Source organism: Triticum urartu, chromosome 3A, assembly GCF_056163025.1.
Source record: "Triticum urartu cultivar PI428250 chromosome 3A, HENAU_Tu73, whole genome shotgun sequence".
Lineage (NCBI taxonomy): Eukaryota > Viridiplantae > Streptophyta > Magnoliopsida > Poales > Poaceae > Triticum > Triticum urartu.
The window spans coordinates 650,665,140-650,687,571 of NC_141875.1; the positions used below are offsets into that span (position 1 = coordinate 650,665,140).

At 44.1% G+C, this 22,432-nt stretch overlaps 2 protein-coding genes across 2 annotated transcripts; both read right to left on the minus strand.

Moving 5' to 3' along the window:
- Positions 1 to 421: 421 nt before the first annotated feature.
- Positions 422 to 1,773, minus strand: LOC125532144 (uncharacterized protein At4g15970-like). Its single transcript, XM_048696300.2, has one exon. It carries the CDS (start codon positions 1,664 to 1,666, stop codon positions 569 to 571), a length of 1,098 nt encoding a protein of 365 aa, XP_048552257.2. The 5' UTR covers positions 1,667 to 1,773; the 3' UTR covers positions 422 to 568.
- Positions 1,774 to 15,732: 13,959 nt separating this feature from the next.
- Positions 15,733 to 17,861, minus strand: LOC125529859 (uncharacterized protein At4g15970-like). Its single transcript, XM_087517030.1, has 2 exons — positions 17,681 to 17,861; positions 15,733 to 16,831 (listed from the first exon to the last, which is right to left on the minus strand). The coding sequence occupies exons 1-2, from the start codon at positions 17,846 to 17,848 to the stop codon at positions 15,932 to 15,934; spliced, it is 1,068 nt and encodes a 355-aa protein (XP_087373156.1). The 5' UTR covers positions 17,849 to 17,861; the 3' UTR covers positions 15,733 to 15,931.
- Between the last annotated feature and the right edge of the window lie 4,571 nt (positions 17,862 to 22,432).

Consider the following 22,432-nt stretch of genomic DNA (forward strand, 5'->3'; position numbering starts at 1 on the left):
CTCACCAGCGAAGAAGCTCTCACGGAAGAGGTCCAACAGGGAGCCCCGCCGCGGGAACGCCTCGTTCACCGACGTGATGATAACCGTCCGGTTGTCCGTGGCCACATTGGGCAGAAGCTCAGCCAAACCTGCGAAATTGGACTGGGCATCCTGCGCACTGGATGATACAGTATTATTATTGAACATTTAACGCTGGATGTATTTTCCTGGAAAAGATTACACACGTTATTGGAGAAAAATGTTCAGCAATAGACTCAAATATTCGCTAAGGATTTAAAAGATTTTATGCGTTTCTTGCTAATTAAATCATTGGTCACGAGTTAATGTTGTATTCCTCCTTCACTCTACTCAGTTTATTGTTTCTGATTCCGTATTTCTGTTGAGACAAGTCCTTTTGCACATCCTCATTAAATTTTAGATCTAGTCAAATCCCACAATATTTCGATCGATTTTCTAATCAATTGAGAGTTACAAGGCTGATTTGCAGTACTCTACTGCTTAACCGTGCAGGCAGGCATGCATGCATGCATGCATGCACGCGGCCGGACCTGGTCAGGGTCAGCGCTGCCTAGCTCATGGACTCCTCGCACTGGGCGGGGGCCGTCCACGTGCGCCCGCTGTCCCTTCTCTCCGGCGGCGCTAGGCTCGTGTAGTTCTTCCAGTCGGCGGCCATGTTGGTGAGGTCGTGCACCTTGTTCTCGAGCCCGATGCAGCAGTTGGCGTGCATGGTGCACACCCGGTCCATCTCGCCGTGGAGCTGGCAGAAGCCGTCGAAGAGCGCCGTGTCCAGGAACACGAACCTGATCCGCAGCTCGCCGCCCGCCAGCTCGCCCTTGATCTCGTCGAACACCGCCTGGTCGTGCTGGGTCGGCGGGAACCGCGACCGCGCCGCCCGCCACCGCCTCACCATCTCCACCGTGCGGTTGGTGGACTTGACGTAGTAGAAGCCGGTGTTGGGCGCGTTCGCCAGGGACTCGGCGTCGCCGTTGAACCGGTCGGTGGAGACGGCCATGTCGGCGTAGAGGCTGATGTGCCGGAACGGGTTGCGCAGCCACATGATGTCCACGTCGGTGAAGAGGTAGCTGTAGCCGAGCTGGAGGACGCGCTGCTGGAGCTCCAGCTTGGCCCACACCAGCTCCAGGTAGCTCCTGGTCATGAAGCGGTTGGCGGAGCTGACGTTGGCGGAGGTGACCTCCAGGAGGTAGCAGTGCGGGTGCACGGCCTCGCAGTGCGCCAGCGCGCCGGGGTCGACGGCCACGATGAGGGTGTGGTTGAGGAGGTGCGCGATCCCCTCGCCGTTGTTGAAGCCCGCGCGGAAGAGGTCGAGGAGGGAGCCCGGCCGCGACCACGCCTCGTTCACCGACGTGATGATCACCGTCCCGTCGTCCGTGGCCACCCTCGGCAGCAGCTCCGCCAGCCCCGGGAACACCCTCTCCTCCGTGTCCGTGAGGTTGGCATCATGGGTCATCATCTGCTCATGAGCCGATGACGATCCATTGTTGTTCCCCAAGGTGTAGGTGGAGATGCTGGCCAGCCGCTCGCCGACCCGGTCGGAGGCGAGGAGGAAGAGCAGGAGCGTGGGGAGGAGAGCCCCGAGGAGGAACGAGGCCGAGTGGCTTCCGCCGCCGCCGCCGTGCTGCTTTCTCGGGCTGCCACCCATGCCCATATCACCACCAACTACGCAATCCACAGGGGTACGTACGGTACGTTGTGGCAGCAGACACAAATGGAAACTGCGTAGCACCGTACCGCCGGCTACCGGTGCTTTAGAAGGACGCGTGTTGATCGCTTCAAAGTTCAAAACGATCGACGACCATATATATATATATATACAGCCTGATGCGTGCGTGCGAAATAACTAGTCTTCCTGCTTCGATCCGACGTAGGATTCGGCCCTCTGTGTCAACGTGTGTCTTAGTCGTGATTCGGTAAAACAACGGCACACGCCACATGGTTTTGTACAACTTTTCAACGAATGCTAGCATGGAGTTACGTACGTGCTTTGATCCATCTCCAACAAGTATCCGTCAAACTGGCCTACGTAGTACGTAATACTAGTCAATATAATTAGCGCGCGTGCCAGTTCTCGATCGACCGGCCGGTCTCTTCCAGAGTTGGAAATGTTCCGGCCGGGCGGCCAGATCCTGGAAGGCAAAAGTCGCGGAGCCTCGGGGTACAAGGGTTCAAGCTTGACAACAATGTTCAAAGTCCAGTCAACCTAAAGCGCGACGTTTCCCTCTTTGGCGCCTCTTTCCTAGGCTGCTTTTTGACAACGACAACGGTTCAACGCGTCCATTCATGCTAGTATGAGAGAGCTTTGCTGTACCTACGGACTAATTTTACAAGGATTCAAGAGGAAAAAAATTCTGTGGATGCATTCATATGTGTTCATAGGAAACCCTTACACGAACTCTGTAGGAATACTATCCTATGTGTTTTGAGAAAACTAAACATCCATTCAAAGCTCTCTTTTTTTTTTATGTAAGAACGGGGACAGACAATTCCTTAGGTTGGCATTTATCATCCTATCAAAATGTCTGTACTACCCCTAATTCCTACGCTTTAGTTTCCTCCAAACCAAATGAGCCCTACATTGTGGATGCTCAAGGTGGAAGTCTATATGTGGGTTCATGACTGAAGTTTTTTTACCACACTCTCTCTTCGTCTCTTTTTTACTTCGCATATAAGATTTGTCATCGCAAATTTTGATCAACATCTACACTACTAAAGATATATACTATGAAAATTATTTCATGATGCATCTAATGATCTTGGTTTGATATTGTGAAAGTTGATATTTTCTTATAAACTTGATCAAACTTCATGAAGTTGGACTTAAGATAAATCGTATATGCAGAGTAAAAACACAAAGCATAGGAATAATTTCAAAGTATTATTACTACCTCCGTCCGGTTTATTGGGCCCTTGAGCAAAACACAAAGACCAAGAAAATCATACACATAGAGAAATTGAAAATAAATCAGAGGACCGAGGGAATAAAGCGACTTGCTTAAATGCAGAGGCGTAATAAAAATGGTACAACCTTTGGTGGCTTTCTGGCCCAATAAATCCAGACGGAGGAAATAGTTGCCCACGCACCTTCGTTTCTTTACACGAAATTCATCACGAAAAAAATTACATTGTTAGCGATATTTTCTTCTTAAAGTTAAGTTAAAATTAACATTTTCACAAAGAAAGTTAGAATTAACATTAAGATGCACCAACATTTCTTCTCTCTTACTACCTCCGTCCAGATTTATTGCCGCCCTTGGTATTTTGTGCCCAACTTTGACAGTAGATTTGACTAACAAATTATAAGTTGTATATCACAAAATTTATATTATAGGATTCATATTTTAAAGATGTTTTCAATTATACTATTTTTAAGGTATATAACTTATTTTTTGATATTTAAATTAAAGGTCGAAATTTGATCTAAACTATAAGGACTAATAAACCAGGACGGAGGTAGTACTAATACTCCTGGAACATTTCCAGGATCTGGCCGGCCGGCCGGAACATTTCCAGGATCTGGACGGAGGTAGTCCATGTCTAGTCTATTGAAATAATTGGTCAATTATTTCAATAGACTAGACATGGACTCTCAGACCTCTTGTCGGCCCCCACACATAGTCGTGATGTGCCACCAGGTCCTCCACACCCCCCCTCCACAAGCATGTATTAATTACATTTCCCTCAAAAGAATGTATTAAGTACACTCCACTCAAAAAATGTATGTATTGATTACATTGAACGTGGATACTTGGAAATATATGGATGATTAAAACAGCTTGAAAAACGTTTTTGTATTATGGGATATAGGGAGTAGTAATTATTACCTTCTAAATATCTAGGCGTTGCAACATGAGGATCTCGATCACCATATGTTTCTATGGGTTTTGATAGATGGGAAGCTTACCAAACAAGATGGGTGTAGGGTAATTCCACTGTCGGTGGCCCCCCTCCCACCACCACCAACTCCCAGACATGCTTGGTGGTTGCAGATGATAGCGGTATGAATAGAAAGATCATCACCTACCTTCCTCCTTCTAACCCATGGCTATCTCGTCGGTCTTTTCTTGTCTTCCAACCCATTGATAGCCCTTTAAACCCGGAGTTCCATGGTGGAAGACTCAGTTGCTATGGATAGAAGCCACCCCCGCACTCCTGCTCGCAAGCCGGGAGTGGTCAGTACCAGACGTGATGGTTGTCTTGGCATGGAGATGCTGCCACCACGTCTGCCGGTGGCCACTTCCGATTGGCAAGCTCCATATTGAAGTGGATTGTAATATCCTGATATTGGGAGAACCACCGCAAGCGTCCAAGATTAGATGCACACTTTCGCCTTCCTACCATGCCGCTTGTGTGTCTGTGCGGGGGTGGGGGTGTTGGTCGGAGGTAACCAAGGTTTAGGTTTTTCGACATGAAGAATTGCCTCTCATCCCTACCGAGTGCCTTATTTATAGCCTCAACAAAAACATTTACAAAAGTACCCCTACCTTGATACTAGCATCACAGGGGTATTTTAGATTTTTCACGTCTACATTTTATTCCCAAGCGATGCTCTAAGACTATGAGATTGTAGAGCAGAGCGGTGATGTATCGTGATGGCGGGCATGGTTATTGAATCCAAACAGAGTGACACATTTTACCTCGTAAGTTCTGCTCTTTTTTATTAGATGCACATCGTAATCACCCAAGATTAGATGCACACTTTCGCCTTCCTACCATGCCGCTTGTGTGGGTGTTGTGGGTGGGTGGGTGTGTGAGGACGCGGAGGGAGGTAATGTTTTTTGAAAAAAAGAATGGACTCTCATTCAGACCGAGCGCCTTATTTATAGCCTCAACGAAGACAATTACAAAGTACCCCTACCTCAGTGCTAGGATCGTAGGGGCATTTAAGATATTTCACGTTTACATCTTATTCCCAGGTGATTCTTGGAGATGTTGTGATTGTGGAGCGAGTCGGTGATGTATTGTGAGTATCAGTTCTACTCAAAACAGACTTTCGCCCCACTTTATATAACCGAACAAAGTATAACAAATAGATCATTGGTCGGCACAAAGCGAACTATTCTTTTGCATTTTTTATATACTTCTAGGTAGTAAAACAAATCAAACACTCCGTCCGTCGCATAATGCCTCTCATCCCTACCGAGTGCCTTATTTATAGCCTCAACAAAAACATTTACAAAAGTACCCCTACCTTGATACTAGCATCACAGGGGTATTTTAGATATTTCACGTCTACATTTTATTCCCAAGCGATGCTCTAAGACTTTGAGATTGTAGAGCAGAGCGGTGATGTATCGTGATGGCGGGCATGGTTATTGAATCCAAACAGAGTGACACATTTTACCTCGTAAGTTCTGCTCTTTTTTATTAGATGCACATCGCAATCACCCAAGATTAGATGCACACTTTCGCCTTCCTACCATGCCGCTTGTGTGGGTGTTGTGGGTGGGTGGGTGTGTGAGGACGCGGAGGGAGGTAATGTTTTTTGAAAAAAAGAATGGACTCTCATTCAGACCGAGCGCCTTATTTATAGCCTCAACGAAGACAATTACAAAGTACCCCTACCTCAGTGCTAGGATCGTAGGGGCATTTAAGATATTTCACATTTACATCTTATTCCCAGGTGATTCTTGGAGATGTTGTGATTGTGGAGCGAGTCGGTGATGTATTGTGAGTATCAGTTCTACTCAAAACAGACTTTCGCCCCACTTTATATAACCGAACAAAGTATAACAAATAGATCAGTGATCGGCACAAAGCGAACTATTCTTTTGCCTTTTTTATATACTTCTAGGTAGTAAAACAAATCAAACACTCCGTCCGTCGCATAATGCCTCTCATCCCTACCGAGTGCCTTATTTATAGCCTCAACAAAAACATTTACAAAAGTACCCCTACCTTGATACTAGCATCACAGGGGTATTTTAGATATTTCACGTCTACATTTTATTCCCAAGCGATGCTCTAAGACTTTGAGATTGTAGAGCAGAGCGGTGATGTATCGTGATGGCGGGCATGGTTATTGAATCCAAACAGAGTGACACATTTTACCTCGTAAGTTCTGCTCTTTTTTATTAGATGCACATCGCAATCACCCAAGATTAGATGCACACTTTCGCCTTCCTACCATGCCACTTGTGTGGGTGTTGTGGGTGGGTGGGTGTGTGAGGACGCGGAGGAAGGTAATGTTTTTTGAAAAAAAGAATGGACTCTCATTCAGACCGAGCGCCTTATTTATAGCCTCAACGAAGACAATTACAAAGTACCCCTACCTCAGTGCTAGGATCGTAGGGGCATTTAAGATATTTCACGTTTACATCTTATTCCTAGGTGATTCTTGGAGATGTTGTGATTGTGGAGCGAGTCGGTGATGTATTGTGAGTATCAGTTCTACTCAAAACAGACTTTCGCCCCACTTTATATAACCGAACAAAGTATAACAAATAGATCATTAGTCGGCACAAAGCGAACTATTCTTTTGCATTTTTTATATACTTCTAGGTAGTAAAACAAATCAAACACTCCGTCCGTCGCATAATGCCTCTCATCCCTACCGAGTGCCTTATTTATAGCCTCAACAAAAACATTTACAAAAGTACCCCTACCTTGATACTAGCATCACAGGGGTATTTTAGATATTTCACGTCTACATTTTATTCCCAAGCGATGCTCTAAGACTTTGAGATTGTAGAGCAGAGCGGTGATGTATCGTGATGGCGGGCATGGTTATTGAATCCAAACAGAGTGACACACTTTACCTCGTAAGTTCTGCTCTTTTTTATTAGATGCACATCGCAATCACCCAAGATTAGATGCACACTTTCGCCTTCCTACCATGCCGCTTGTGTGGGTGTTGTGGGTGGGTGGGTGTGTGAGGACGCGGAGGGAGGTAATGTTTTTTGAAAAAGAGAATGGACTCTCATTCAGACCGAGCGCCTTATTTATAGCCTCAACGAAGACAATTACAAAGTACCCCTACCTCAGTGCTAGGATCGTAGGGGCATTTAAGATATTTCACGTTTACATCTTATTCCTAGGTGATTCTTGGAGATGTTGTGATTGTGGAGCGAGTCGGTGATGTATTGTGAGTATCAGTTCTACTCAAAACAGACTTTCGCCCCACTTTATATAACCGAACAAAGTATAACAAATAGATCATTGGTCGGCACAAAGCGAACTATTTTTTTGCATTTTTTATATACTTCTAGGTAGTAAAACAAATCAAACACTCCGTCCGTCGCATAATGCCTCTCATCCCTACCGAGTGCCTTATTTATAGCCTCAACAAAAACATTTACAAAAGTACCCCTACCTTGATACTAGCATCACAGGGGTATTTTAGATATTTCACGTCTATATTTTATTCCCAAGCGATGCTCTAAGACTTTGAGATTGTAGAGCAGAGCGGTGATGTATCGTGATGGCGGGCATGGTTATTGAATCCAAACAGAGTGACACATTTTACCTCGTAAGTTCTGCTCTTTTTTATTAGATGCACATCGCAATCACCCAAGATTAGATGCACACTTTCGCCTTCCTACCATGCCGCTTGTGTGGGTGTTGTGGGTGGGTGGGTGTGTGAGGACGCGGAGGGAGGTAATGTTTTTTGAAAAAAAGAATGGACTCTCATTCAGACCGAGCGCCTTATTTATAGCCTCAACGAAGACAATTACAAAGTACCCCTACCTCAGTGCTAGGATCGTAGGGGCATTTAAGATATTTCACGTTTACATCTTATTCCTAGGTGATTCTTGGAGATGTTGTGATTGTGGAGCGAGTCGGTGATGTATTGTGAGTATCAGTTCTACTCAAAACAGACTTTCGCCCCACTTTATATAACCGAACAAAGTATAACAAATAGATCAGTGATCGGCACAAAGCGAACTATTCTTTTGCCTTTTTTATATACTTCTAGGTAGTAAAACAAATCAAACACTCCGTCCGTCGCATAATGCCTCTCATCCCTACCGAGTGCCTTATTTATAGCCTCAACAAAAACATTTACAAAAGTACCCCTACCTTGATACTAGCATCACAGGGGTATTTTAGATATTTCACGTCTACATTTTATTCCCAAGCGATGCTCTAAGACTTTGAGATTGTAGAGCAGAGCGGTGATGTATCGTGATGGCGGGCATGGTTATTGAATCCAAACAGAGTGACACATTTTACCTCGTAAGTTCTGCTCTTTTTTATTAGATGCACATCGCAATCACCCAAGATTAGATGCATACTTTCGCCTTCCTACCATGCCGCTTGTGTGGGTGTTGTGGGTGGGTGGGTGTGTGAGGACGCGGAGGGAGGTAATGTTTTTTGAAAAAAAGAATGGACTCTCATTCAGACCGAGCGCCTTATTTATAGCCTCAACGAAGACAATTACAAAGTACCCCTACCTCAGTGCTAGGATCGTAGGGGCATTTAAGATATTTCACGTTTACATCTTATTCCCAGGTGATTCTTGGAGATGTTGTGATTGTGGAGCGAGTCGGTGATGTATTGTGAGTATCAGTTCTACTCAAAACAGACTTTCGCCCCACTTTATATAACCGAACAAAGTATAACAAATAGATCAGTGATCGGCACAAAGCGAACTATTCTTTTGCATTTTTTATATACTTCTAGGTAGTAAAACAAATCAAACACTCCGTCCGTCGCATAATGCCTCTCATCCCTACCGAGTGCCTTATTTATAGCCTCAACAAAAACATTTACAAAAGTACCCCTACCTTGATACTAGCATCACAGGGGTATTTTAGATATTTCACGTCTACATTTTATTCCCAAGCGATGCTCTAAGACTTTGAGATTGTAGAGCAGAGCGGTGATGTATCGTGATGGCGGGCATGGTTATTGAATTCAAACAGAGTGACACATTTTACCTCGTAAGTTCTGCTCTTTTTTATTAGATGCACATCGCAATCACCCAAGATTAGATGCACACTTTCGCCTTCCTACCATGCCGCTTGTGTGGGTGTTGTGGGTGGGTGGGTGTGTGAGGACGCGGAGGGAGGTAATGTTTTTTGAAAAAAAGAATGGACTCTCATTCAGACCGAGCGCCTTATTTATAGCCTCAACGAAGACAATTACAAAGTACCCCTACCTCAGTGCTAGGATCGTAGGGGCATTTAAGATATTTCACATTTACATCTTATTACCAGGTGATTCTTGGAGATGTTGTGATTGTGGAGCGAGTCGGTGATGTATTGTGAGTATCAGTTCTACTCAAAACAGACTTTCGCCCCACTTTATATAACCGAACAAAGTATAACAAATAGATCAGTGATCGGCACAAAGCGAACTATTCTTTTGCCTTTTTTATATACTTCTAGGTAGTAAAACAAATCAAACACTCCGTCCGTCGCATAATGCCTCTCATCCCTACCGAGTGCCTTATTTATAGCCTCAACAAAAACATTTACAAAAGTACCCCTACCTTGATACTAGCATCACAGGGGTATTTTAGATATTTCACGTCTACATTTTATTCCCAAGCGATGCTCTAAGACTTTGAGATTGTAGAGCAGAGCGGTGATGTATCGTGATGGCGGGCATGGTTATTGAATCCAAACAGAGTGACACATTTTACCTCGTAAGTTCTGCTCTTTTTTATTAGATGCACATCGCAATCATCCAAGATTAGATGCACACTTTCGCCTTCCTACCATGCCGCTTGTGTGGGTGTTGTGGGTGGGTGGGTGTGTGAGGACGCGGAGGGAGGTAATGTTTTTTGAAAAAAAGAATGGACTCTCATTCAGACCGAGCGCCTTATTTATAGCCTCAACGAAGACAATTACAAAGTACCCCTACCTCAGTGCTAGGATCGTAGGGGCATTTAAGATATTTCACGTTTACATCTTATTCCCAGGTGATTCTTGGAGATGTTGTGATTGTGGAGCGAGTCGGTGATGTATTGTGAGTATCAGTTCTACTCAAAACAGACTTTCGCCCCACTTTATATAACCGAACAAAGTATAACAAATAGATCAGTGATCGGCACAAAGCGAACTATTCTTTTGCCTTTTTTATATACTTCTAGGTAGTAAAACAAATCAAACACTCCGTCCGTCGCATAATGCCTCTCATCCCTACCGAGTGCCTTATTTATAGCCTCAACAAAAACATTTACAAAAGTACCCCTACCTTGATACTAGCATCACAGGGGTATTTTAGATATTTCACGTCTACATTTTATTCCCAAGCGATGCTCTAAGACTTTGAGATTGTAGAGCAGAGCGGTGATGTATCGTGATGGCGGGCATGGTTATTGAATCCAAACAGAGTGACACATTTTACCTCGTAAGTTCTGCTCTTTTTTATTAGATGCACATCGCAATCACCCAAGATTAGATGCACACTTTCGCCTTCCTACCATGCCGCTTTGTGTGGGTGTTGTGGGTGGGTGGGTGTGTGAGGACGCGGAGGGAGGTAATGTTTTTTGAAAAAGAGAATGGACTCTCATTCAGACCGAGCGCCTTATTTATAGCCTCAACGAAGACAATTACAAAGTACCCCTACCTCAGTGCTAGGATCGTAGGGGCATTTAAGATATTTCACGTTTACATCTTATTCCTAGGTGATTCTTGGAGATGTTGTGATTGTGGAGCGAGTCGGTGATGTATTGTGAGTATCAGTTCTACTCAAAACAGACTTTCGCCCCACTTTATATAACCGAACAAAGTATAACAAATAGATCATTGGTCGGCACAAAGCGAACTATTCTTTTGCATTTTTTATATACTTCTAGGTAGTAAAACAAATCAAACACTCCGTCCGTCGCATAATGCCTCTCATCCCTACCGAGTGCCTTATTTATAGCCTCAACAAAAACATTTACAAAAGTACCCCTACCTTGATACTAGCATCACAGGGGTATTTTAGATATTTCACGTCTACATTTTATTCCCAAGCGATGCTCTAAGACTTTGAGATTGTAGAGCAGAGCGGTGATGTATCGTGATGGCGGGCATGGTTATTGAATCCAAACAGAGTGACACATTTTACCTCATAAGTTCTGCTCTTTTTTATTAGATGCACATCGCAATCACCCAAGATTAGATGCACACTTTCGCCTTCCTACCATGCCGCTTGTGTGGGTGTTGTGGGTGGGTGGGTGTGTGAGGACGCGGAGGGAGGTAATGTTTTTTGAAAAAGAGAATGGACTCTCATTCAGACCGAGCGCCTTATTTATAGCCTCAACGAAGACAATTACAAAGTACCCCTACCTCAGTGCTAGGATCGTAGGGGCATTTAAGATATTTCACGTTTACATCTTATTCCCAGGTGATTCTTGGAGATGTTGTGATTGTGGAGCGAGTCGGTGATGTATTGTGAGTATCAGTTCTACTCAAAACAGACTTTCGCCCCACTTTATATAACCGAACAAAGTATAACAAATAGATCAGTGATCGGCACAAAGCGAACTATTCTTTTGCATTTTTTATATACTTCTAGGTAGTAAAACAAATCAAACACTCCGTCCGTCGCATAATGCCTCTCATCCCTACCGAGTGCCTTATTTATAGCCTCAACAAAAACATTTACAAAAGTACCCCTACCTTGATACTAGCATCACAGGGGTATTTTAGATATTTCACGTCTACATTTTATTCCCAAGCGATGCTCTAAGACTTTGAGATTGTAGAGCAGAGCGGTGATGTATCGTGATGGCGGGCATGGTTATTGAATTCAAACAGAGTGACACATTTTACCTCGTAAGTTCTGCTCTTTTTTATTAGATGCACATCGCAATCACCCAAGATTAGATGCACACTTTCGCCTTCCTACCATGCCGCTTGTGTGGGTGTTGTGGGTGGGTGGGTGTGTGAGGACGCGGAGGGAGGTAATGTTTTTTGAAAAAAAGAATGGACTCTCATTCAGACCGAGCGCCTTATTTATAGCCTCAACGAAGACAATTACAAAGTACCCCTACCTCAGTGCTAGGATCGTAGGGGCATTTAAGATATTTCACATTTACATCTTATTACCAGGTGATTCTTGGAGATGTTGTGATTGTGGAGCGAGTCGGTGATGTATTGTGAGTATCAGTTCTACTCAAAACAGACTTTCGCCCCACTTTATATAACCGAACAAAGTATAACAAATAGATCAGTGATCGGCACAAAGCGAACTATTCTTTTGCCTTTTTTATATACTTCTAGGTAGTAAAACAAATCAAACACTCCGTCCGTCGCATAATGCCTCTCATCCCTACCGAGTGCCTTATTTATAGCCTCAACAAAAACATTTACAAAAGTACCCCTACCTTGATACTAGCATCACAGGGGTATTTTAGATATTTCACGTCTACATTTTATTCCCAAGCGATGCTCTAAGACTTTGAGATTGTAGAGCAGAGCGGTGATGTATCGTGATGGCGGGCATGGTTATTGAATCCAAACAGAGTGACACATTTTACCTCGTAAGTTCTGCTCTTTTTTATTAGATGCACATCGCAATCATCCAAGATTAGATGCACACTTTCGCCTTCCTACCATGCCGCTTGTGTGGGTGTTGTGGGTGGGTGGGTGTGTGAGGACGCGGAGGGAGGTAATGTTTTTTGAAAAAAAGAATGGACTCTCATTCAGACCGAGCGCCTTATTTATAGCCTCAACGAAGACAATTACAAAGTACCCCTACCTCAGTGCTAGGATCGTAGGGGCATTTAAGATATTTCACGTTTACATCTTATTCCCAGGTGATTCTTGGAGATGTTGTGATTGTGGAGCGAGTCGGTGATGTATTGTGAGTATCAGTTCTACTCAAAACAGACTTTCGCCCCACTTTATATAACCGAACAAAGTATAACAAATAGATCAGTGATCGGCACAAAGCGAACTATTCTTTTGCCTTTTTTATATACTTCTAGGTAGTAAAACAAATCAAACACTCCGTCCGTCGCATAATGCCTCTCATCCCTACCGAGTGCCTTATTTATAGCCTCAACAAAAACATTTACAAAAGTACCCCTACCTTGATACTAGCATCACAGGGGTATTTTAGATATTTCACGTCTACATTTTATTCCCAAGCGATGCTCTAAGACTTTGAGATTGTAGAGCAGAGCGGTGATGTATCGTGATGGCGGGCATGGTTATTGAATCCAAACAGAGTGACACATTTTACCTCGTAAGTTCTGCTCTTTTTTATTAGATGCACATCGCAATCACCCAAGATTAGATGCACACTTTCGCCTTCCTACCATGCCGCTTTGTGTGGGTGTTGTGGGTGGGTGGGTGTGTGAGGACGCGGAGGGAGGTAATGTTTTTTGAAAAAGAGAATGGACTCTCATTCAGACCGAGCGCCTTATTTATAGCCTCAACGAAGACAATTACAAAGTACCCCTACCTCAGTGCTAGGATCGTAGGGGCATTTAAGATATTTCACGTTTACATCTTATTCCTAGGTGATTCTTGGAGATGTTGTGATTGTGGAGCGAGTCGGTGATGTATTGTGAGTATCAGTTCTACTCAAAACAGACTTTCGCCCCACTTTATATAACCGAACAAAGTATAACAAATAGATCATTGGTCGGCACAAAGCGAACTATTCTTTTGCATTTTTTATATACTTCTAGGTAGTAAAACAAATCAAACACTCCGTCCGTCGCATAATGCCTCTCATCCCTACCGAGTGCCTTATTTATAGCCTCAACAAAAACATTTACAAAAGTACCCCTACCTTGATACTAGCATCACAGGGGTATTTTAGATATTTCACGTCTACATTTTATTCCCAAGCGATGCTCTAAGACTTTGAGATTGTAGAGCAGAGCGGTGATGTATCGTGATGGCGGGCATGGTTATTGAATCCAAACAGAGTGACACATTTTACCTCATAAGTTCTGCTCTTTTTTATTAGATGCACATCGCAATCACCCAAGATTAGATGCACACTTTCGCCTTCCTACCATGCCGCTTGTGTGGGTGTTGTGGGTGGGTGGGTGTGTGAGGACGCGGAGGGAGGTAATGTTTTTTGAAAAAAAGAATGGACTCTCATTCAGACCGAGCGCCTTATTTATAGCCTCAACGAAGACAATTACAAAGTACCCCTACCTCAGTGCTAGGATCGTAGGGGCATTTAAGATATTTCACGTTTACATCTTATTCCCAGGTGATTCTTGGAGATGTTGTGATTGTGGAGCGAGTCGGTGATGTATTGTGAGTATCAGTTCTACTCAAAACAGACTTTCGCCCCACTTTATATAACCGAACAAAGTATAACAAATAGATCAGTGATCGGCACAAAGCGAACTATTCTTTTGCCTTTTTTATATACTTCTAGGTAGTAAAACAAATCAAACACTCCGTCCGTCGCATAATGCCTCTCATCCCTACCGAGTGCCTTATTTATAGCCTCAACAAAAACATTTACAAAAGTACCCCTACCTTGATACTAGCATCACAGGGGTATTTTAGATATTTCACGTCTACATTTTATTCCCAAGCGATGCTCTAAGACTTTGAGATTGTAGAGCAGAGCGGTGATGTATCGTGATGGCGGGCATGGTTATTGAATCCAAACAGAGTGACACATTTTACCTCGTAAGTTCTGCTCTTTTTTATTAGATGCACATCGCAATCACCCAAGATTAGATGCACACTTTCGCCTTCCTACCATGCCGCTTGTGTGGGTGTTGTGGGTGGGTGGGTGTGTGAGGACGCGGAGGGAGGTAATGTTTTTTGAAAAAAAGAATGGACTCTCATTCAGACCGAGCGCCTTATTTATAGCCTCAACGAAGACAATTACAAAGTACCCCTACCTCAGTGCTAGGATCGTAGGGGCATTTAAGATATTTCACGTTTACATCTTATTCCCAGGTGATTCTTGGAGATGTTGTGATTGTGGAGCGAGTCGGTGATGTATTGTGAGTATCAGTTCTACTCAAAACAGACTTTCGCCCCACTTTATATAACCGAACAAAGTATAACAAATAGATCAGTGATCGGCACAAAGCGAACTATTCTTTTGCATTTTTTATATACTTCTAGGTAGTAAAACAAATCAAACACTCCGTCCGTCGCATAATGCCTCTCATCCCTACCGAGTGCCTTATTTATAGCCTCAACAAAAACATTTACAAAAGTACCCCTACCTTGATACTAGCATCACAGGGGTATTTTAGATATTTCACGTCTACATTTTATTCCCAAGCGATGCTCTAAGACTTTGAGATTGTAGAGCAGAGCGGTGATGTATCGTGATGGCGGGCATGGTTATTGAATCCAAACAGAGTGACACACTTTACCTCGTAAGTTCTGCTCTTTTTTATTAGATGCACATCGCAATCACCCAAGATTAGATGCACACTTTCGCCTTCCTACCATGCCGCTTGTGTGGGTGTTGTGGGTGGGTGGGTGTGTGAGGACGCGGAGGGAGGTAATGTTTTTTGAAAAGAAGAATGGACTCTCATTCAGACCGAGCGCCTTATTTATAGCCTCAACGAAGACAATTACAAAGTACCCCTACCTCAATGCTAGGATCGTAGGGGCATTTAAAATATTTCACGTTTACATCTTATTCCCAGGTGATTCTTGGAGATGTTGTGATTGTGGAGCGAGTCGGTGATGTATTGTGAGTATCAGTTCTACTTAAAACAGACTTTCGCCCCACTTTATATAACCGAACAAAGTATAACAAATAGATCAGTGGTCGGCACAAAGCGAACTATTTTTTTGCCTTTTTTATATACTTCTAGGTAGTAAAACAAATCAAACACTCCGTCCGTCGCATAATATACTAGTGTCCAAAACGTTTTTATATCATGCTATGGAGGGAGTAGATGTTTGTGAGGCCATACTTGAAGACAAAAGTTCTTGAGCCATGAGCTAGAAGGATTAAGGTATGACAGCAAAGTTCAAGTCTATCTATATATAGTCAACTTAAAGTGCGACGTAGCTTTATTTTTCTTCTTCTCGTGCTACTGAGGCCTCTTGTCGGGCGTCCCGCACTTGGCCGGGACGCGCCACTGGAAACTCCTCCCGGCGGCCATGGCCTTCATCTTCTCCGCCGGCGCCATCACCGTGTAGTTCCTCCACTGCCCCAGCACGTCCCGGAGGTCGCTGATCTTGTTCGCCATGCCGATGCAGCAGTTGGCGTGCATGGTACACGCCCTCGCCATGTCGTTGCGGAACAGCTGGCAGAAGCCGCTGAAGTGCGCCGTGTCGAGGAACTGGACGCGTATGCGCAGGTCGCTGCCGGCGCCGGCGAGCTCGTGCTTGATGTAGTTGAAGATGGTTTGCTCGTGGTTTTGCGGGAACCTCCGCCGCGCCGCCCGCCACCGCCGCAGCATCTCCACCGTCCGGTTCGTCGACTTCACGTAGTAGAACCCCGTGTTGGGCCAGTTGCCGAGGTCGTCCGCGTCGCCGGAGAACACGTCGCAGGACGTCGCCATGTCCGCGTGCAGGCCGATGTGCCGGAACGGGTCCCGGAACCACAGGATGTCCACGTCCGTGAACAGGAAGCTGTAGCCGAGCTGGAGCACGCGCTGCTGGAGCTCCAGCTTGGTCCACACCAGCTCCACGTACGCGTCGCTCATGAAGTCGCTCGCGGAGCTCAGGTTCATGGACGTCTTCTTCGTCGGGAGGAGGTAGCAGAACCGGTGCACGGTCCGGCAGTGGCGGTAGGCCATGGGGTCCACGGCAAGGACGAGGAGGTGGTCGAGGAAGTGCTCGATCTTCTCGCCGGCGAAGAAACTCTCACGGAAGAGGCCCAGCAGGGAGCCCGGCCGCGCGAACGCCTCGTTCACCGACGTGATGATCACCGTCCGGTCGTCCGTGGCCACCATGGGCAGAAGCTCAGCCAAACCTGAGAAACTGGACTGGGCATCCTGCGCGCAGTTCGTTCAGACACTACGTGTCAATTCAATTGATAACCATCATAATTTACCTCTAAGAATATCTCTCCAATTTTTTGTTACTAGAGTAGTACTACAGTAGGGCCATAGTATGAATATTGAACATTTAACGCTGGATATACTTGGATGGAGGAGTACTGATTTCATAACAATTAGGACAGCTTTCCTGCCAAAATCATGAATTGATCGTCAGTTAATGTTGTTTTCCTTATTTACTCTACCTTCTTATTGTTTCTACCCCGAAAACTCCATTTGCACATCCTAATAATTTTGGGACCCCCTTAAATCCTAGCATAATATTTGTGAGGATTTAATCATGTTATTAAGTTAATGCCAAATCTACCAAGAACTTCTTAGATCTTTCTTTTTTTGCAGGAATAATTTCTTAGATCTTAGCCAGCCAAACTTACTCGTCTAATTAGCCTCAAGATTTGCTTTGTTTATCTAAACACCTGGAAAGGACGATTAGAGCTCACTACACCGATAGGGAACTAAATGAACAAGCCTACCTAAAGTGCTATTTTTTTCTTTCTAAAATGTATAGTAACTATACTAATATAACGGCTCAATATGCCCGATGCACAAAAACATGACTAGCCGCGAGTAAAAAAGGCCAGCCTCCTATTCCAAAGAAATACACCATGTAATACAAGGGATCTATCTCAACGAGAAACAATGAAACAAAGCGATTATATGGGATTCAATCATGTCATATGTGTTTTCATACTGAAATGGAAACGTCGAAATGCTACACATCATATGGAAACCTGCAAAGAAACCAAATGGAAGTGACCAGCACAATGAACTACCTACCTCGGTAGAGTTTCCACTATTTTGTTTTGTTGCTCGCCATGGAGACGGCATCATTGCATCTAGTGGTGGCCACCTCTGGCTGGCCAGCACCAATAGTAGAAAGAGGGTTATAGTGGTTGCAATCCAAAACTTTACAAAGCGATGAAGACTTCCGTCATGGAACTCCATGATGATTTCCGAAACAAAAATGAACTTTACCGTGTTGGAGAGATCTACTTCCATTGCATTGGATTTATAGGGTGTCCATGATTAATTGGCATGCAGCTAATGCTGGCAGGAATTAATGACATTATGGTATCCTACTTGGAGATATATACATGATAAAAGAATAATTATTACCTTCTAAAGATGTATGCACTTCAGCGTGATGATATGGATGTCCTTAGGTTCCTATGGGTTTTGAGATCTGAGGGTGTCTTCAATCCACAATTTCACAAAGCGGCGGAGACTTATGTCACGGAACTCATATGGTGATGTGAAACTAAAAAATTAACATTATTTGCATCTCAAAATTCGAGTTCCGATTACATTGTATTTATAAGGCGGTCTATAATATATGGGTGATGCAGAATATGGATAATGCATGAACAATAATCGATTAGATTGAAGCAGTGAGTTGCTGACTAATTGGAAATATATGCATGATAAACAACAATTGTTACCTTCTAGAAATGTAGATATTGGATCTGAATGTCCATAAGTTCCTACGGGTTTTGAGAGGTGAGGGGGTACCAAAATAAAACAAGAAGATGGGTGAGGGGTGATTCCGATGTCACTGCTCCCCGCTCCACCAACCGCTACCCTCGGTGATCAACAATTGTAGATAATAGTGGCGGTAAAATAAACACCATTCACCTTCTACCTCGGGGTTACCTTGTCGGTCCATTCTTGTCTTCTAGTTCGGCAATAATCACCAGATTTTGAAGTTTTGTGGTGGTAGACTTTGTTAATTTGTCAAACCATTGGTTGCAATCCCCCTAACTCACCTAATGGTATTGCGATATGCCTATAGGATTTGCTTCTTGCAACAAAGACAATGTCATCATGTCAATCGGTGACAACTCCCAGTTGGTGAGCACTAACAGGAAGAGGAGAAAAAGGGAGGTTGCAATTTGTAGCTTGATGAAAGTACCCCATGGTGATGTGGAACATGAACTCCATGGTATTGGGATCGCCATCGCAAGCCCAATGGCACGCTTTTGGGCCAGTTGGGGGAGGGGAGGGATATGACCAAGGGATCCAGGGAGTTTTGGAAATCATGAGTGATCTCTCATCCTTGCCGAGCACCTTATTTATAGCCGAAACAAAAATATTTACAAAAGTACCCCTACAATGATGCTTGGATCTTAGGGGTATTTGAGAGATTTTTTGTTTGCATCTCACTCCCTAGTCCTTCTCGATGATTTCACGACGGTATTTGTGGAGCCAGCGTGAGATGTACTATGATGACATCATGGTCGTACAAGGCCATAACTCTTGAACTAAAAGAGAGATAGGATACAGGCAAGTCGGGCCGCGTCCTGGGTCTTGACACCAAAATCCTTTCACACTGTAGCACTATTTGCTACTTTGTGGCACTATTTTCCATGTTTAGCCCGGGATTGGCCTTGGGCCTGGCCCCATCCTAGCTCCGCCGTTGAACAGAGACAAAGTATGTTTGGTGTCATTCGCCCATAAAGTTGTGTACTAGAACAATTCAAATAAATGTTTTAGTGGCTATAGTTTGTTTCATGTAATTCTTTATTTGGACTATAGGACCGTGGTTGTCACAAAACACCTATCACCCAAAATCTAACTTGAGCCAGTCCCCTTTATTTGGGTTGCAGATTCCCGAGAACCATTGTGACTATGGATTCTTGAGAACCAGTTCTAGGTGTGAATTCTCGAGAATCAGAAGCAGGTTGTTTGCTTACCATGTTGTTGGACAGGTGTAGGAATTGTTGGGATTTTTAAATGTTAGTAATGTCCCTGAAAGTTGGATATGATGTTTATGTTGATTACACACAAATTAAGGTGTTTTGAGTGGTTAAAGTGGAAAATAGTTGTTTAACTATATGGGACATATCTTGTGTCTACAAATGTCATGATCATGGAAACATTTCATTCAAAGTATGCATATGAAACATAACATCCAAAATATGCACCAACCTTCATTCTTACATGCAAAACATATCATCCAAAATATGTACCAACCATGGTAGTGTTACATACGAAACATATCATCCAAAATATCTAGCAACCATCATTCTTACATATGAAATGTACGTATCATCCAAAATATGCATTAACCATCATAGACTCTTCAAGTAATATTTAAACATGTAATTGATCCGCCAACAAGACATTAGCAATTGCCTCACGAGTTGCTTGCATAGTTCCATCATCACCAACCACAATGTTGGAAACATGGCCTATCTGGCGGGCTTGTAAATTCCCTGGCATGTAGTTATCGTCACGGTCACATATATCAAACTCCAAGTCTCTCAAATGGTTTTCTCCAATGCAATTATGAAGTGGCATACATGCAATGGTGATCTAATCTGGCTTCTCACAAGGGTAACTTGACATTTTGAGAAAAATATGTCATGTCATCTTCAACACACCAAATGCATGCTCAATGTCATTGCATAGGGATGAATTCACATAGTTAAAAAAAATCGGTGGGAGACCTAGGCGAAATTATGACGCATGGTACTTTTTCCCTCTGTAGAGAGCTAGATATCCACCACAATTGGGATAACCTGAGTCACCAAGATAGTACCTCCCTGCATAAAGTAACAGCATTACACATGGAACCAACAAGATAACTGAAACAATATTAATGTGCACACGAAAAATGAAATGGATACCTATAAGTGGATGTGTAAATCTATCAACATACTTCGCAGAAGTATCTCTAAGTATCCTCGTGTTGTGTGCTTACTCTGTCCATCCTGCAACTATAGAGGTGAATCTCATGTCAAAGTCGCACACTGCCTTGATATTTCCGCGTTTGGTATCCATGACCATCAACGTGGTTGACAATCTCATTCTCATAACTTGGGGCAATTCCATGAAATATGTGCCCATCAATTGCACTGTGCAACCATCAAAGTGAGGTGCAAATCTCGCATCTTGAAGCCTTTCATGAACAACTTTGAACTCTGGATAATTTGGTTGAATGATGTCTATAACCATAGCATTCAAGAAGTTTAATACTTCATTGAATTTTTTATGTGTAACTTCAGTTGATATCTTGAAATGGTTTTCCACTTGGCTTACGGATTGAGGGCCCCTAACTGTTCAAAACATGCCTAATGCTTCCTCTGAACTCCTCTTCACTGTTGCTTTCAAGCCATATGTGTTAACAAGCGCATAATGCAATCTATCAATACAAGGCTTGTACTGTTGGAAATATGCCCTAGAGGCAATAATAAATTAGTTATTATTATATTTCCTTGTTCATGATAATCGTTTATTATCCATGCTAGAATTGTATTGATAGGAAACTCAGATACATGTGTGGATACATAGACAACACCATGTCCCTAGTAAGCCTCTAGTTGACTAGCTCGTTGATCAATAGATGGTTACGGTTTCCTGACCATGGACATTGGATGTCGTTGATAACGGGATCACATCATTAGGAGAATGATGTGATGGACAAGACCCAATCCTAAGCCTAGCACAAGATCGTGTAGTTCGTTTGCTAAAACTTTTCTAATGTCAAGTATCATTTCCTTAGACCACGAGATTGTGTAACTCCCGGATACCGTAGGAATGCTTTGGGTGTACCAAACGTCACAACGTAACTGGGTGGCTATAAAGGTGCACTGCGGGTATCTTCGAAAGTGTCTATTGGGTTGGCACGAATCGAAACTGTGATTTGTCACTCCGTGTAATGGAGAAGTATCTCTGGGCCCACCCGGTAGGACATCATCATAATGTGCACAATGTGACCAAGGAGTTGATCACGGGATGATGTGTTACAGAACGAGTAAAGAGACTTGCCGGTAACGAGGTTGAATGAGGTATCAGGATACCGACGATCAAATCTCGGGCAAGTATCGTACCGATAGACAAAGGGAATTGAATACGGGATTGATCGAATCCTCGACATCGTGGTTCATCTGATGAGATCATCGTGGAACATGTGTGAGCCAACATGGGTATCCATATCCCACTGTTGGTTATTGGTCAGAGAGTTGTCTCGGTCATGTCTGCATGGTTCCCGTACCCGTAGGGTCTACACACTTAAGCTTCGGTGACACTAGGGTTGTAGAGATATTAGTATGCGGTAAACCGAAAGTTGTTCGGAGTCCCGGATGAGATACCAGACGTCACGAGGAGTTCCGGAATGGTCCGGAGGTAGAGATTTGTATATAGGAAGTCCAGTTTCGGCCACCGGGAAAGTTTCGGGGGTCATCGGTATTGTATCGGGACCACCGGAAGGGTCCCGGGGGTCCACCGGGTGGGGCCACCTATCCCGGAGGGCCCCATGGGCTGAAGGGACGTGGGAACCAGCCCCTAGTGGGCTGGTGCGCCCCCCTTGGGCCTCCCATGCGCCTAGGGTTGGAAACCCTAAGGGGTGGGGGCGCCTCCACTTGGCTTGGAGGCCAAGCCACCCCCCTCCCTAGATGGGATCTACAAGGGGACGGCGCCCCCCTAGGCCCCTATATATAGTGGAGGGGAGGGAGGGCAGCCACACCTGAAGCCCTGGCGCCTCCCTCCCTCCCGTGACACCTCTTCCTCCCCGCTTGCGCTTGGCGAAGC